The sequence below is a fragment of the Oryx dammah genome, unplaced genomic scaffold (genome assembly GCF_014754425.2).
Source record: "Oryx dammah isolate SB20612 unplaced genomic scaffold, SCBI_Odam_1.1 HiC_scaffold_1, whole genome shotgun sequence".
Taxonomy (NCBI): Eukaryota; Metazoa; Chordata; class Mammalia; order Artiodactyla; family Bovidae; genus Oryx; species Oryx dammah.
The window spans coordinates 30,448,060-30,466,682 of record NW_024070185.1 but is presented as its reverse complement, the minus strand read 5'-3'; the positions used below and the strand labels follow the sequence as shown (position 1 = coordinate 30,466,682).

At 35.9% G+C, this 18,623-nt stretch overlaps 1 protein-coding gene across 1 annotated transcript in view; it reads right to left on the bottom strand.

Moving 5' to 3' along the window:
* LOC120863821 (multiple PDZ domain protein) overlaps nucleotides 1–18,623 on the bottom strand; it is a 175,335-nt gene that overhangs the window by 81,709 nt on the left and 75,003 nt on the right. Inside the window, exons 11-19 of the mRNA XM_040240389.1 lie at nucleotides 15,417–15,597; nucleotides 14,504–14,593; nucleotides 10,807–10,904; nucleotides 8,392–8,538; nucleotides 7,392–7,556; nucleotides 5,812–5,997; nucleotides 4,479–4,688; nucleotides 2,123–2,239; nucleotides 365–532 (exon numbers count right to left, since the gene is read on the bottom strand). Of these exons, the coding sequence (XP_040096323.1) occupies nucleotides 365–532; nucleotides 2,123–2,239; nucleotides 4,479–4,688; nucleotides 5,812–5,997; nucleotides 7,392–7,556; nucleotides 8,392–8,538; nucleotides 10,807–10,904; nucleotides 14,504–14,593; nucleotides 15,417–15,597 (1,362 nt within the window). The remainder of the gene's footprint in view (nucleotides 1–364; nucleotides 533–2,122; nucleotides 2,240–4,478; nucleotides 4,689–5,811; nucleotides 5,998–7,391; nucleotides 7,557–8,391; nucleotides 8,539–10,806; nucleotides 10,905–14,503; nucleotides 14,594–15,416; nucleotides 15,598–18,623) is intronic.

Below are 18,623 nucleotides of genomic sequence, written 5' to 3'. Positions count from 1 at the left end.
CCATGGAAATCAGTTTTAAAACCATTCAGAAAATAAAGTTACTCTTCTAATTTTTCCAAAGTAGACACTGCCAAAAACACAATTTAAGAAATACATTTCATTAAAATTTTTGTCTAATATGCAAATCTTAATCAAAGTTTGGAACTCTTCTATCTATCACACTGTATCACAGAACCCATATTTAAATAGTCCCTTGGAGTCTACAAGATACCCAGCTAACACTCCCTAAAGGAAACTGTACTTTAAGAGTGAAGTCATCACTGCATAAACATAAGGTCTTTAACATGCCACTCCCACAAAATCCCATTAGCAATGATCTCTGGGCGTAAGTTCTCTCATAAATAAAATGGCATTTCCTTTGTACCTTGGGAGGAGAAGATGGAAGGGAGGGACCATAATTCAGGTTATCACTACAAGCACTGCCGTGAAGAGATAAAATAGAGGCTTGAGTGGAGTAGATACTGCCATTATCAGGAGAGTACTGCGACTCAAAGGCAGATTCATCTGCTAAGTCAGCATCATTTGCGTTCACCTAGGAATAAAAACAATAATATCAGATGGGAATTCTGTTCTGTTACTAAGACTTAAGGGCATACTAGTATCATTCTCTGGTCTATTCTATTTTCTATAGGACCTCTTCCCTCTCTTCAACACATCAGAAATTAACTACTGTAACAGAACAAAGACAAACTGGTGCGAGCATAGAGGGTTATTTTGTTTCATCAATGAAAGGGCAAAAGGTAACAACAAAGGGCTTGGAGCAAGTCTAAGTTTAAATATTTCTATAATTTAAAAAAATCCTTTTTTCCAGTTACCTGGAATTATAATGTGAAATTATTATACTGATTACAATATACACCAAAACTCCAAATGGCTGATTCAGGAGCTGGCAATTGAAAAATAACTAACAAGAAGAACCATATCCTTCAACGACAGGATTATTAGAATCAAAGCAAGATGTGCACAATTAGTTATAAACACCTAGTGAAGAATTTCACAGGTTTGAAACCTCTCACTAGTCCAACACCACTAAGACAAGTATTTAAAATATTCCTTTCTAGTAACACTGAGGAATGCTTCCCAGCCCTCCAAAAAAATTTTAGGTCAGGAACCTGGCTTTAATGAAGGAAGTACTAGGAAGAGGATGTGTAATTTTTACACTTGTATAAATGTCATATGCGTATTTATATCTGGTATTTAGTTTTATACTTTATTAACTATTAACATAGCACTGGATCCTCTACCAAACCATAAGGTTCTCAGGAGCAAGAACCATGTATTCACAAAACAAAGTTGGTCCCTAAGTACAGTTATTACAGTGAATGATTTTATATGAAAGTGAAGTTGCTCAGTCATGTCTGACTCTTTGCGACCCCATGGACTGTAGCCTACCAGGCTCCTCTGTCCATGGGATTTTCCAGGCAATAGTATTGGAGTGGATTGCCATTTCCTTCTCCAGAGGATCTTCCCAACCCAGGACTCAAACCTGGGTCTCCTACATTGTAGACAGACGCTTTACCATCTGAGCCACCAGGGAAGTCCATGATTTTATATAGACCAAGTAAAAATAAAATTTTAATGTAAAAGCTTCTGGTAAATCAATAATGTTAACAAACACATATTCATAGAAAACATGAACATCTCCCTCTTTTGGAAGCTTTTGTGCTCTTAATCCGTAAGTGAAACAATGTATGTGACTTTCATATTATTAATATCTAAGGAAATAACATAACTGTTACATCATTAAAAGGAAGCTAAAATAACTGATCTCTGACTGAATACTGAAAATAGTTAAAGTATGCTTAGAGATATTCAAGTATGTATTTAGAGCAAACAAGTGCTTTAATAACTTTTGGTATGATGTAAAGATTAAATTTACATGTTGACATAATACACTGCTAACTGAATTTCTGCCACAAATCCAACATTTTTCAGGTTTATAATAGTTTGCTTTTTTTCTCATTTTGAACTGTGAGAACTACTGAAGTTGAAAATAAAATGTTAAGTTTTCCAAAACATAATGAACAAAGAATACAGTAAGACTTCAGAATGTTTTGAAAAGCAAAAATAAGACACATTTAAGATTTTGAAAGAAAGCTTGATAAGCCAGCGCACCACTAACCAGAGCCAAGTCAGCCCTGAAGAGGGCTTTATCAGCCAGCCCTTCCTCCTCGCAGGAATGTGGCGGGTAGAGAAAGGAATCCTCCTTAGCAGAAACATAACCCTCTTCTGGGGACAGCTGCAGGGAGAATGAAGCTCAGTGTTTGAGGATGAGTTTATGAAAAAGAAGGCGAACAGGAAAGAAGGAGGGAAGGGAAAACAGAGGAGAGGGGAGAAAAAAGTTAAGGGGGGGAGGAAAAATTGGAAAGTTTTCAAATAATGTTTTCAAGTTATAAAGTCATCATAAACAAACGACTTTAACATAAATGATGAGCAAAAAATATAATATTCATGTTGAACAGTTTTATATTTTAAGACACAGTAAGAATGCTTATCCCAATACCAACATCATCTGTTAGATGAGAATCCCTTTCTACAAATTTCTTTACCCTTCTTATAAAAAGATTATCAAAATCAACAATTTTTTACATTATAATAATCTTCTGGTCACCTACCAAATATTCGAGTTAAAAATGACTTCTAAATACAGAAATAAAGCAACTTTAAGGTGTTCAGATGTAGAAGAATTTGCAGAAAAAGGAAACATTAAAAAGAAGGACCAATATCTCTCTGTCATTCCTTACTAGAATATTAATTTAAAGAATGTAATTTCTCTGACAAGGATAGTTAGTGAACTCTCAATGGAGTCTCTTAATTTAGTATGGCTCAAAATACAACCATCACCACCAACACTATATGTATACAATATATTTACACTGCACTCCTGATTATTTTAAAAAATGTTAATTTCTTTGACAAGGACCTTCAGTAAACTGTCAATTAAGTCTCTTAATTTATCATGGCTTAAAATAAATCACCAACTCTGTATGTATACAATACACGTATACTGCACTCCTAAGGAGTCAAATTATAACCACGAGCACAGTGATGGATAACCTAGCATTCTTCTTACAATATCAGGAAAACACCAGCTAAAACATTTAGATTGTCTTGCCTACATCACCAATATGTGCAACAGTATTTCAGAGAAAAAAAATGTTTATCTTCTTTGCCCATACATATGAGTCTAATTTTTAGTAAAACTGACTTCATATAAATGAGATTTATCACAACTGCAATGCATATTCAATTTGGAATACTAAATACTCTTATGAAAGAAACTTATTTTGGAACTAACTAGGGAAAAAAAAGATTGCTTCAGAGTTAAGTGGCACAATTTTCCCTTAAGGGCAGTAAAACACATGTATTGATCATGTTTGCCATTTTCTTTGTGTAACAGAAATCAAATGTATGGTCAATATTAATAAATATGTAGAGTCCCATAATGCACTATCTTCATTCTTACACTCTTCATACTGAACCCTTGTTCTGATTCCTACAATCCTGGTTTAATTTGAGGTTTGCTTAATATTCTCTTTCTTCTTCCCTTCTTTTCTTCCTGTTTTCATAAATACATTTTCACAGGTTACCAAAATTTGTTATGGAATGAAAAGCAGGGCATAAAAAATCTACTCAACATTTTAAATACATCAACAAGCTTATTATCTAAATAAACTCTTTGACAATGTAAACAGACTTTTATTCGATGTTTATGCAAATATATCTATGTGTCTATGTTTATTTAAGAGAAAATATTATTTGTCTTTTCTACTTAAAATATATTTATACACTGAAAAAAAATACAAATATTGAGACTGTCTCTAATATTTCATTGCAATTCAATGATAAGAGCTATGTTGCAATCACTGTACCAAATAATCATACTGACATTATGTAGCATGAATTTATTAGTTGTTTTTATATTGTAGTAATTAATAACATGAATGCTATTCCCTCCCAGGAGGAGAACTACAGGCTGATGAACCTAAATTAGAAAGTTCAATTTCTTGCTCTGCAGTAATTATACAACAAATATTTTGAAGTCAACAAAATACCGGTACTTAATCCACTCTGACAGAGATTCTATTTCTTCCACTATAACTGAAGATTTCATTGTTAGCTGTTGTTATTAATTTCTCTAATACATCAACTTATTGGTATAGATATTTTAAAGCCTATTCTTTGAAAACATTTGTTTGTATATTGATCATGACCTTATTTTTGAATTAAAAAAAAGCTAAAAGTGAACCACAGAACATTAACTTTTAAATTTATTTCTGAGCTTCCTGGCTGTTTCTTTCCTTTATCCTTTAAAAAAATATTAATCAAAATTAAATTTTTACACTCATGGAGCCAATAACCATGCTGATGAAAAGTATCGAAAGTCATGATTCAATCATGAAAATACCTGAAGCAAAAAGGCTGAAAGTCACTTTTATTTACAAATAAAAAGAAATCAATAAAATCTGAATTCTTACAGGCAAAGGCTTGGCAACTCCTATTCTCACAGTTCCTGATGGTGCACCCTTCAGGGCCTGGACAGCTTCTTCGAGACTGCTGTTTTCCAAGTTAACATCATTGACAAACATGAGTCGATCTCCAGGAAGAAGTCGTCCATCCTTTTCGGCAATTCCACCAGGCACCAAAGAACGAATGACGATCACAGTGCTTGCTGGATCAACTGGATCCTGAAAGGACAAGAAAGCAAAGAGCAGGCAACTTCTCTCTACACTTCAAAATGTTATTACAGGTTGCACTCTCTGCATTGTAATGGATGGATAAATCTTTCAAAGTGTCTTTTAAAAATTCCATACAACACTTCCAGTGAATTATCTGGGTGAAGGCTATCTCCATTTTGAAGGGTTTAGGAAGAGACCACCCTAAACAATGGCATCCCCACTTTCAATGGTTCCCAAGTAGATGTTTTAAATTTTTTAGGTAAATTTAAAAGTGTGACGTCAGCTATTGATAAACAGTCCACTTTTATAACTATCATCTGAGATTCATGAATTATTAACAGCAGCATTTACTGACAGGCTGTTACTATTGTGGAACATCAGTAGATGGGAGTGTTCTGAGGAAAGGGCTTGTTTTTGGAATGAAGAGATACAGAAGGAGGCCATATCGTAGTTGATAATGCAGTGTTTGCTGATACACAGCAATCTTAATATTAGAACAAGACTCAAGAACCACACCTGAGAAAGAATACAACTCTCTGGAGTCATCTGAGACAGCCTGCCAGCTCAGTATTAATTAATGAGGCGCAGCAGCTGCACCTCATCAGCCCAGCAGGAGCATCCCCTCAGTAACTCGGCTTCGAGCGCAGCACGAGGATGCAGGCTGACCTAATTTAAGATTATTCATCAAGTTTGGTCAAATAATAAGAATATGAGAATTTACAATATATCCAAAATGATATATCTATCATTCAGTTCAGACAAAAGAAGTATTTGATAGTTTCTGTCTTACCACTCAAATATGAACCGTCCATTAAGAGCAAGGAAATAAAAACAATTTAGGTATATTCCCCAAAGAAACAGTAAAACTGTATTTCTATGATATTCCTAAAAAGTATTCTGCACAGTCTTCAAATTTCCAAGAGCTGAAATATAAAACAGCTAAAAAATCTCAATGTCAAAAAAATGCTTTATAATAATAATCTTATTATAAATTATTATTCTGAAAGACTAGAAACAAGAACACATATTTGATGATTCTAAAGTATGATCTACTTTTGCTCTGCCAGTAACAATACGCATTTAGCCTGTTATCTTTTTTAAAAAAAATTTGTTAAAAGTAGGATATATTTACCTGGTAATCTAAAATGCTAAAACCAAGTCCTTTGCTCCCTTTCTCCAGCTCTATGTTCTGAGTGTCGGCTTCCCACAGAGCCAAAGGTCCTTGAACTTCCTCTGCATTCTGACCCACATCAGTCATAGTCAGCACAGGATCCTCTGTCTCCGAGGACCCGATGAACTCACCTAGATCTACGTGAGGCTGGATAAACAGACCAGACAGCTCTTATTTCAGATGTACTAGATCCGCAGATGTACATACCAACACTATGAGGAAAAGGGAGATTCCCAGCATCTGTCCAGAATACAGCACTCGCATATGAGCAGCAACAGTTTATCAAGAAACCTTTATGAATTAAGGTAGCAACTTAGAAATAACCTAACTTGTAATAGGCACTTAAAATGTATGGTTCAAAGAGCTTCCATAAAAATACATAGTGATTCTATCTTAGTAGCATAATTCTATGTGATTTTCACCATTTTTCATCAGTGTCTGAATCACATCTGTTGTTAGAAAAAGAAATCTAAAGCTATTTTTGATATTAAAGAAAAAGAATGCTTATGATAAATTTGAACAATTCAAGAGGAAATGGCTGTATGTTTAAGTTCTACACACTGAGCAAACAAGGGTTCTGAAGTCCTATGAGTTGTGCACGTGATTGTTTCATTAATAAATTAACATGCACAGTGGCAAGATGATATCTGAAGACACACTGGCTTTGGCTTGAAGACTTCCTCTATTATTTTTATTTTATCTGCATTGCCTTGAGCTGCATTCTTAACCTGGGCTTCTCAGTTACCCATCTCAAAGAATTTCTGCAAATTAAGTAAGGTAATATTTAAAAAGCACTTGGCACAAAAATAGGGGTTCAAACATTAGCGTCTTTTAGTCAAATATATTACAGTGAGTCTAGATTAATTCAGTTTTGTATAGCTCTTGAAGACATTAGATAGGAAAAACATGTTTTTGATGATGAAATGTTACTTTAAATGCTATCTTTGCTTTTTTAACAATTATTGTACAGTAGGACCATGGATGCAAATCTGTCCACCTGGTTTATTGTAATAATCCCATTTATATCACATAAAATATATCTGGACATGTATGGTGCTACACTGATTTCTACAGAATTTGGCATTATGTTTCTTATTTTCCCCTATTCTTATCACCCACATGACAAGCACTGAGCTGAGGAGGTTATACAAAAGTATCTTTGACTAGATATGTACTATATACTCACTACTTTCATATTTCAATTTTCCCTCTGTTAAGGGGGACGTGTCTATTTCATAGGAATACTGTGAATAAATTATAGAAGCACCTATTTTGCAATAATACCTAATGACTGACATTTTACCTCAAGAAAAGTGAGATTCAGAAAGATGAAGTGACCTGCCTGTGGTCACAGAGAGAGTAAGGGTCAAGCCTGATTCGAACCTATGTCTGTCTGACTCCAAGGGCTAGCCTATACGCCACAGGATTTGTGAGGAAATCAGTACCAAGAAAGAGAAAAATAAGGCTTAAAGACTTTTAAACGTCGTATAGCTTTCCCATTATACATTCAGACTAGTCTCCTGTATCTGCGTGTCTGATACCTTTTCTGTGAGTTCAATGTCACATAAGTCCAGGCTCTCCAACTCTGACGGGGCAGTAGGTGGCACCGTTCGACGACAGCATACCACTGTCACCTCTATAGGCAGCTCTTTTAAAATGGTCACCACCTCCTGGTGATTCTCCCCAAGTAGAGTTATGCCATTCACCTGTGCAAAAAGACAAGTTGACCAAGAAAGAACACTTCCTAACACTTAAAGCAATTTTTTATTACATTAATATAAATTGTACTCAAAGGATGATCACAGCTGTACTATGCTCAGAACTATGGCTGGATCTGTAGTAGTGCTGCCTAAAATAATTTACATGCAACACTACAGTCTTATTGGCGTTGGACTTTCTAAAGCACTCACAGAAAGATCACTCGCTTTCACCCATGTTTCATATGCCTGTGTAATAGTTTGGAAAGGGAGAATTAATAAAATTGTTCCCAAAGAATAAAGCTTGTTTTAAAATGAGATATTATCATTAAATGAAAAAATTCAAGATAAAAAATGGCATGTATTTTATTATATACTAATACATTTAAAAAGTGAGATAAATTAATAAGTTCAAATTTTCATACATATTCATTAAAAATATCTGGAAGATTGCATAGAACCAATAACAACCAGTTACACCTAATGAAGGGTTGGGACAGAAAAAAAAAAACTACTCACTGGAGTATATCTTTGTCTTACATGTGATTATAAAACATGAATATATTACCTATTCTAAAATTTGAATGTTCAAAAAAATGTAAAGCCAGTTTTTATATTCTCTGGACCTAAAACAAACAAAAACCATGCATGGAATTAGGTCTGATGATCAATGTACATACAGATTAGAAATTTCTGCTGTGGGTAAAGTTTTACTTATGTATCTCTCTCAAGTACCCTTTGGAGGAGGAACTTGAAATAAGAACTTAATTGTTTACCACATTAAGCGTCCCACAGCCTTTTCAGAATTTTATTTACGAACGGGAAGATGGAATAGCTTGCTTACTTCCAACAGCTCATCTCCACTGAAAAGCTTCCCACTGTGTCCAACAGGACCTTCCGGGAGGACAGATCGAATAAAATGATGGCCTACTGTTGCTTCCAGACTTATTCCCAACCCACTGTTCTCGCTGAACTTGCTCACATGAGCCACCTGAAAGGAGAAATATCACAATTTTTAATATTCTTTCATTTTTCTTCTTTTTCTGTATATGTATTTTATGTTCACCCCCTAGAAGGTCAAATTTCTCACAAAAGCTTCAAAAACCTTATTTTAAAGCTGCCAAACCTTTAGCGTTTTGCCTTGGAAAGAGTATTGATGTCTATTAGTTCCCTGAACCAACATAAACCAAGAGGAAGCAGCCAGGTGCAAGCTTCCAAGACACTCTGTGGTATCGAAAATGCTGACACCAGATGGAGGGTAGTCAGAGGACCACCGATAAAACCAGAAGCCTGAGCTCAAACCACACACAGAAAGACACACCCTTATCACCTTCCATGTGCAGGACCACACTAATCCCATTATGCAGACTATCTCACTTACTTTTCATAAATAGGTACAATGTCTATCCCTGCTTCCAAACTTAAAAAATGAGGTTCTGAGAGGTCAGTTTCAATAGTCACGCAGCTAATAAAAGCGCTTTGAACCTCAGCAGTCTGAACCCATGGCCCAAGCTCTGGACCGTACACTGTATCAAGGGGACAACACTTGTCTTTAAAAGTGAATCAAAGCTTAAAACAGGAGAGTAAACTTTTTATTTTCTACTGTTAATCTAAATAACGAAGAACATTACAAAATCACTATTTTTACAGACAGAACAGTCACTATAATATTAAAATCAGAAAGTATACTAAAGACAATCTGCTTTATCCCCTTTATAGTTAAGGGAACTGAGCAATAGAGAGACTGAGAAAAATACTGCTTAATTATAAAAGATCTTTTTCAAATCTTAATGATAATGAGCATAGAGTTAAAACTGGAAGCTGCATTATCTGAGTTTTAAACCTAATTTAAACCCAATTTTGTTGACAAAATCCTTCAATTCCTTATTTAGGTATCACTTCCTCCATGCAGCCGTCCATGTCCCCCCTTACAACATCCATCAATCCTTCTCTCTACTACCCCACTCCTCCTATTACTTCATTTGTGCTTTGTAACTACATAGGAAGCAACTGTAAATCCAGACATGTCATATTTACCTATGTTTGATAAGGGCCTATAAACAGCTTAGTCCTTTCAGACTTATAATAAATTTTCACACTTGATACATTACTGGAAGTGCCACCAAAGTAACATGTAGACAAAGGGCAGTTAAAGGTCCACAGTCTCCGTTCTGACCTCTGTGAGGAGTGGCCAGTGAAAGCGTCCTCTTACTACTCAAGTATGACCCAAAGGAGTGCAATCTCAGTTGTGCATGCCACCATGTTAACCCCACCCCACAAAGGAACCTTCCAACTTTCATTTTGTGCTAAACTAACCATAGTGAAGCTGGACTTTTGTTGTATTCTTTCTTGACTCAATTTAAAATGGTAGTCACAGCTGTTGTTACTCAAATCTTACTTGACACAAATTGAGTGTTTAAAAAAAAATTTGTAATGAGGATTAAAAGAAACATTGAGAATACTGCTTGGCACAAAGTACTCAGTAAATGTTATCTTTATTAATATTATATGTAATTATCTCTTGTGTTTTATCACCTTTAATCTAGAGCTACTTGAATATCATAAGCAATATGAAAATTTTTACCTAACCAAGTATTTTATTGTTCCTTTTGAAATTCCTGAAATTAGCTGGTATATACCTAAAGATTCATAATCAATGTCCACTTCATTAAAACACTTTTTAGAATAGCAGATCACAACTGCTACTCTAGGTATGCAAGTTGTTAAATAAACATGAAATGGTTCACTATGGCCTAAGAAAAATGAAAAAAGCATGCAGACTAAAAACCCTCAAGAAGAATAAGAGCATAAGAATGATAAAGAGTAAATAGGAAAAAGTTCCTTTTATAATTCTGTACTAAGTCATGATGATTTTTGTTTTATTTTCAAGTAAATTCTGTCATTCTATTCAGATTCTTTCCATAAATCCCAGGAATGAGAATCAGAAAAACTTTTCCTTTTATCTATATAATATACACTACGACAAGAAATAGTGATGAATTATAAGTTCTAAAACTTCTAGTCCTTGTACTTTAGCACCTTGGTTATTTACAATCCAACTTTCTCCAACTTGAATTTTTTAATATCTGAATCAGCACATTTAGGTCTTTGAAAAAAACCCTGGTGTTTGCAACTTCTCTAGGACTATTTACAATAGTCATCTTTGACTATTTATAATAGTCATCTTTATTACTGTCAGAAAGTCCCCGCTCAAATACAGTTCACAAATTAGGAAGTTAGGGAGGGGATGCTAACATACCACAATTTCATAATTAATCCCCATAATCCTTTGCCACTTGGTCAGCAGGGCAGCTTCCTGTTGTTGAGCATCTTCTATTTCTTCTCGCTCAGCTGACACTAATGAAGAGTAGACACAATTAGTGGCATACTACAAAAATCTCGAGGTTTCAATATTCTGTACCAGAGACACAGTGATGAGAACCTGTCTGTCATACTGTTAGGTAGGAAGTTAGGCATGAGCAATGAGGGGTGGCCTGGCTGAAAAGGATGCAAGCTGATCTCTAAACCCCATCCTAGACACACCCAGGGGAGCTCACAAATATGCTGCAAAATAACCACAGATTTTTCCAACTTGGGCACATGCACCCAAGGCACAGTAACCACAGGGGCTTCTCCAGGTAACCTTTAGGTAGCTAGGAAGAAGCCCACTAAGGGTTCATAAATACTCTACACACACACACACACACACACACACACACAGACACACAGACACACACACAGACACACACAGACACACACACACACACAGACACACACACACTCACACAGACACACACACACACATACACACACACACTCACACAGACACACACAGACACACACAGACACACACACACACCTGACAAAAGACTGAATTGTGGGAAGGCATAAGCAACACAGCCTGCTGTTATATAACTTGCAGTTGTCAACAGGCTTTGAGCGGGTGCCCATCTGCATTCACTCTCACTGACTGGTGGTGAGTACAAGCCCTATTTTGCATTTTGCACAGGGCACAACCAAAAGGAGGAGACACAAATTATAAAAAGGGGGAAGCCAAGAGGAATCAGAAGGAGGATGACAACTCCTTTGGGGTCGGCCTGCTCCCATGTCTTTGGAGTAAAAGATCTGTCTGCTTGAGCTGAACTGAGCTGTAACTCTCTGTTGCTTTAAACCCTTCAGTCCATCATACCAAATTTTTGTTGAAATGAGACAAGAACCAAGGAAGAACCGACATGACAATAATAAGTTTGACTCTTCTCCTAATATATGATTTACTCTTATTTCACTACAATTTTAACAATTCACTTTAGAACTGTATATTCCAACACTATTCTCTTTTAAGAGATATCTTTTAGGTCTTAACTATATTTCAATTAAAGTATCCATATATTATCTAACTTTTATTTAAAAGAATGAGGACTCTAAGTAGCTCTAGAATTCACTTGATGGCCCTCTAGTGACTATTAAAAAACTGTACTGCCTTCTATGTTAATCTCTTTCATTTTCATTTGGTTCTACAGAGTACAGAAGGGAACATGCTATGTCTCAGAAAAAAACAAACAAAAGAAATTAACAAATAATATATGCAACCCCATGTACTCCATGTACAATGAGAAAATATAAATAAAAAATAAGAAACAAATGGGAAATGTAGATTAAATTAAAACCCTATAATAGGAATCATATTAATTGGTAAAAAAAAAAAAAAGAAAGTGAAATCTATTTTGTGAGGAAATTCACAAAACAATTATGTAAACAATACTGAATTAAAACAAAATAAACTGGTTGAGGATAATTTTCAAGTCATATTCAAGGATTTCCATGCCATCATATTTCTTACTCATAAAGGCTGTCTTTTAAAAAAATCTTTACAAGGCACTACTCCCTAAATTAGATATTCAACATCACTTTTAGCATTCAATTCTCAAATTTAAAGAGTATTCTAAAATTCAGATGTCTCATTAACTGCCTGCTTGTTAGTGGAATGAACGGGCTTTCACTCCAGGCCTATTCCAGGTTTTTTATGGTTTAAATTAATAATATTCAGCTTTCTCCCTGAGAAACTAGAAACAGTAAACTATATATATATATTTTAAATCTGGAGACTAGCCCCCCAAAATAAGTGTTTTCTCTTCAAAAATGTATTCAGTGCTGAGAGGATACATGTGCAGGCGTGAACACAGATTATAGGAAACCTTTCAACCTGATGAGAGTTAAAAACAGGAGGGTCAGTTCAGTCCCCCCTCCTCCCATAACCCACTTCTCTGATTCTGCAGTGGTTATGCAAGTGAGCAGTGATTCAAGGAGGGTGAGATTCTGAATAAAGAAAGTAGGGAATCTGTAAGCTAATAATAAAAGATTTGTATCCATTCAATCAATCTACAGTCACAAAAACCCTCCATGTTCCCCCTTCCCCAAATGCCCCGAGATGAGATTCCAGGCATATTTAAAAAAACCCTAAAGTCCAATCTTCTGATGTTACGGAAAAGTCAAATGACTTGCCCAGGCTCACACAATGAGTTCAATTTCTGTTGAAGAGGCAATGACATCATATCCCTTGTCTGAGGACCAGCACTTGAGTGGAGGCATTAGAATCGTTTAGATTTTTTTTTTCCTTTATTTTAAAAAGATTGTCGGACTCCTGATCCCAAGTCTAGACCCTCTCACTCTCAGTGCACATCACCAAAGTAAAACAGACAGTTGAGCCTTTAAGGCCATCCACTACACTCACTCCATCTACTATCTCAAGTTTCATGCTTTGAAACATTTTTTACCCTTTTCCAGAAACTGTGGTGCTGGAGAAGACTCTTGAGAGTACCTTGGACAGCAACCAGTCAATCCTAAAGGAAATTAACCCTGAATATTCATTGGAAGGACTGATGCTGAAGCTCCAATACTTTGACCACCTGATGCGAAGAGCCAACTCATTGGAAAAGACCCTGATGCTGAGAAAGATTGGGGGCAGGATGATAAAGAGGCAACAGAGGATGAGATGGTTGGATGGCATCATTGACTCAATGGACATGAGTTTGAGCAAACTACAAGAGATAGTGAAGGACAAGGAAACCTGATGTGCTACAGTCTATGTGCTCAGAGTTGGATACGAAAGAGCGACTGAACAATAAAGCACTTGTGATATTCACTTTATCCTAAATAATTCCTACACTTACTAGTGTAAAAATTGCAGACTGTGATTAATACCTGAGAATCCTACATATCTCACTCTTGGGATATCACTATGAACACAAATATTCACTTAAACCAAAAAAGTTAAATCACAATTTTCAGCAAGAAAAATACTTAACAACGAAGGAGCAAATATTTTAACAAACTGCAGCACTTCAATATAACTATTTAGTGAAGGGCAGAATTCCCATAAGGAAATCTGTCTTGGGCTTCATTCAGTGTTGTCAAACACCTAAAGCAATATGACAGGTCAAGGAAGCATGGACCACCCAGCCTAGAAAGATGGCAGCAACATGTTGACATAATTATGTGTAACAATGCTGCCTTAAAATTTCTTTAAGCAGTATGAAAAAAATTTGGAGGAAAAACTCTGCAAAATAGGCATACTTTCATTTAAGAGTTTATGCTTTAAAGATTCATTTTTTGTGTTTATTTTTTAAATGCTTTAAGCCTTTACTGTTGCTTGTTCAGTAAGAGACATATTGGTTCTATATTAAGAAATAAAGGGAATGAAATAAAACCATGTATATAACAGAATGATTTCTAAAGGTTCTAGTTTTAAAAAGATGAAGAAGACTGACTCAGCAAGAAAATCTGCCGGTTATAAATAAACAATTTTAATCAACTAGAGCAATTAATTACATCTCTAAACAAGGATTTAACACTCTTTTTGAAAGCTACTTTTCTAATAATTTATAATATTTCCATAGAGGTTGAACCACGTTTGTAAAAGTCATTTCTCTAAAAAAAGTAATAAATATAGTAATAACCTGGCTCCATGTGTTTACCTTCTTCTTCAATTGGTAATATGCTGGTGTTTCTCCTCAGAGATAAAGAATCTTCATCTTCTTGATAATTACCTTAAAGATAAGAAGATTTTAGCACTTTGGCCTGTAATATAATCAAGCAACTTGACTTTTTCAAACTCCACTTTATTTGAACACCTGGATGAGAGCTAACTTTTTGTATATAAAGTTTTCAACAATCACAGGTACTTACAGGAAAGTTCTTCTGCTAAGGGAACAAAGAAGTGATAAAACTCCCCTGGGGTTTGCCTCCCTGATTCCTGGTCTGTAATCAGTAGTGTGTGGAATAAATGGTCAACAGTTTGAGAAATGAAACACACTTTCAAACCAACAGCCTGACTTCTACGAATAAATGCTTACATCAGGGGGCCACGTGGGAATTTTGGTTTAGAGATGTCTACATACAAACATTTATGAATGACATTTTCTAAATGTGGAAATAAGGGTCTCAGGGTCTACTGACCGAGCTAGTCAAGCCTAAACACTGACTTAAAGCAGATTCCTTTAAGAAAAGGCTGGGCAATTTGGAAACATTACAGGGCTCACATACATAATCTAGGCAGAACAAACTTCCCCCTAAAGAGAAAATGTATCAATGACGTCCCAAAGTAAGGCAACAACAGAAAGGGAAATGACTGTACATGATTCTAAATGAGAAGTGGTGACTGAGAAAACAGGACAGAAATCTGCTTTATTCAGAAGTTGTTTCTACAGTTAACAGACAAATCCTTGATTGCAGTTAATCCCCATTGTATTAAAATCCCTTGTTACTTGGTTCTTAATGAATAGTTACAACTAAGCTGTTCTTCAAATAATTTCAGAATTAGAAAAAAATTGATATGAGTCTAACCGAAAAATCAGACTCGCGTGTTCTCACCTTTGCTAACATCTGCATTAACAGGAGACAAAACTGCATCTTTTGTGACGCCCTCCCGTGATGCCAGTTCAGCATCCGGCTTAGCTCTTCTCATCAGCGTCAGGCGCACCTTCTGTCCCGTGTGTCGCAACACCTCCACTGCCTGTTGATTGGTAAAACCCTGAAGGTCTGTGCCATCTACCTGTGGTTAGAACAAGACATGGTAAAAAAAAATAAAAGGATACCAACCCATGAAACACACGGTTATTGCTGGTCAGTGAGAACAGAATTAGGAATGAGTACTCCCCTAGTTAGGGAATGGGCTGACCTGTTTGGGGACCAGTACTAGCTCAGATGCACTGGGATCATGCAGGGGTGTTTCATTTGTTTTAATATAAGTAATGGAGTCTCACTTCTAGAAATTATAAGCCAGCAGGTCTCAGGGTGAGGCCCCGGATTCTCTATCTCTTAAAATATTCTTCTATGTTTCTCAAGAGATCCGAAGACACAGTCAAGCTTGGAAAACAATACTAGGTAGGACACAGAGGTATAGATGATCATGAAGAAAGTGGTCACTGACTGCTGACAAATCCAAAGAAAGATGACGAAACTACCTTCCTTTTTATGTCTTTGCCTCTTCAAAAAATATTTTCCCTTTTTCCTGTTCACAAATGATAAAACACTTGAGGGTGCCCCAGTGATCTTTGCAAACTACAGATACGATCTAATCACCCCACCCTGCCTTACATAGAACAATCCTTAAGATGTGCTCCCAATTCTCAATGTGGCTTAGAACGGCCTGTGTCAACCCCACCTTGCATCATCGACCTCATCCTGCAGCATCCTGTCTATTTCTCTGCCCTCCAGCTCCAGAGGATCGTTTCCCTTTCTCTGACTTGAAGCACTCTTTTCAGTCATGAGGTCTTTGCAAATTCAGTTCCCTCAGTCTAGATTCTCTGGACAGCCCCCTCCAGCGCACACTGCTTCTAATTTATTCACTGAGAAAAAGCCCATAACTGCTTAGTTCAATAGTTATTTCCACAATTAAGCTATTGATGCCCATTACTATAGTTAAAGCCCCCTTTACCAATTCTCCTTCATGGCATTTACCAGAAATTTAATTTTATGTTTTCCAGCATTATTTGGTCTATGACTGCATCCTCCAAGAGGATAGGTTCTGTGTGTCAGCAAAACAAAATGCTGGGAATTCCCTGGTGGTCCAATGGTTAGGACTCTGTGTTCTCACTGCTGACGGCCCAGGTTCGGGCATCTCTGAGCGGGGAACACAGCCCACAAGCCATGCGGACACACACACACACAAACACAACAAAGCTAGTGCTGTTTTCACAGTAGATATTCACAAATGGGAAACTGGCTCATATGGCAAGGATTTACTTGTGAAGCAAATTATATTTCCGAATGAATAAATGCAGGTTATAACAGCTTAATTATTAAACTACATAAAATTTTAAAAGGAAAAATTTGGAAAGTTGAAAAAGTAGTACAATACAATTATTGCTGAAATTCAAAGTCACTGATATACCGTTTGAATTGTGAAATAGCTGTAAAATGGCTATGTAAGTATCATGCTTTTCTGAGCACAGTGCCGACCATAGTAGGCATTCAAATATTTACTAAATGAATGAGAACTACAATAAGACCTGTTATCAGTGGTCTCCAAGATGAAGTACCTTTACTGCAGAGGTTTCTGGAAGAATGTAATAAAATTCATAATTAAATATATTTTTAAATCTCATTTTGTTTTATATACACATATATAATTAATATATTAACTTTGTATATAATAAATATATAAAACAAGACACATAATATATCATATAGCATATATAAATACATAGGAGAAAAAAGGAAAGAGAAAGGAATAGATTATAGATCGATTGATCGCTTGATAGATTGACATAGTTTGTTTTTTTTAACCAATTAGGATATTCAATAAAAAATCTAGAGACCTCTGATTGAAATGATCAGTCTGATACTCTGCAAGTTAAGTTTTGTATGATACTTTTGTACTAAATGGCAACTTCAACATAGGTGTCTAACTCTCTCCTCTTTCCTCCCACCTCTATCTTATAGATTCGCTTTTAGAAAGACTAATTAAAATATAACAACAGAGAAAACACTAAAACAAAACTGGAAACCATGGAAGAAGCCAAGTCCTTATACCAGTAACCTGGAGGAACTTCTATGAGGAATGGTCTGAATACGACCAGACTGAAGGCAGGGCAGCTGCATCGACATGTGAGGGAACATCTTGATTGGTCTGCCAGATGAAACATCAGTAAAATACAACAACTGTCTTTCATTAAAAGGGGGCAGTCAGAAGGTACATACGGACCTCAACTGGTGATTCCCAAAACCAATCAAGTGCCAGGCATCACACCAAGCTGGGAGCATACACCACACAGAATCATATACATGCAACGAAGTCACACATGCCTCCACACACGACCCCAACCAACTCCACAACAGGCACAGAAAACCATCTGTCAGTACAGACATACAATGTTCTTCCCTGTTCTCCTGGTTTCCCCTATATTCCATTAATCTACAAGTGAAACTGACTTGTAAATTTAAACCTTTTCCTTCCTTCTTGCTTTGCAATTCCTGAACTATTTGTATAAAAATCTATCTCATCTCTCTTTTGCACAAGCATAGTTCTCACAGATCTCTGAGAAAAAAAAGGTCACAGGAATAGAATACAACAGTCTGAAAGAAAATGTGTGCCCTGAAGCGTGAGTACAAGTATCTTCCAATGAGACTGTCACTGCAGGGAACAGAAAGATATTTTCTGAAGCTTCTCTTCAAAGAGATTCATTTTTCGTTGTATTTATGGAAGTGGAGAGAATACATACAAAGAAGAAACAAGTATCTACCAAAGAAGAAAAAAGAAAACTATTACAATGAAGGCATCAACAGCATTTTACATACTGTAAAAAGTCATGGAATGGAAGACAGGAATATGCAATTTTCCTGTGTTTTCAGAGGATGAGAATAGGTAGATAAAAATGATCAGGGAAATAAGACTGAAGACATATTAAGGCTGATCTAGAAAATCAATATAATTGCAAAAAATTACATGGGAGAAGGGACTAAGGAAAAATAATCAAGGAAATTATGAGGAGATAAAGAAATCTGCCTCTATAAATCAGAGGTATATGAAAAACTAGAAACAAGACTAACACCCAGACAAATCTTGATTAAATTCTT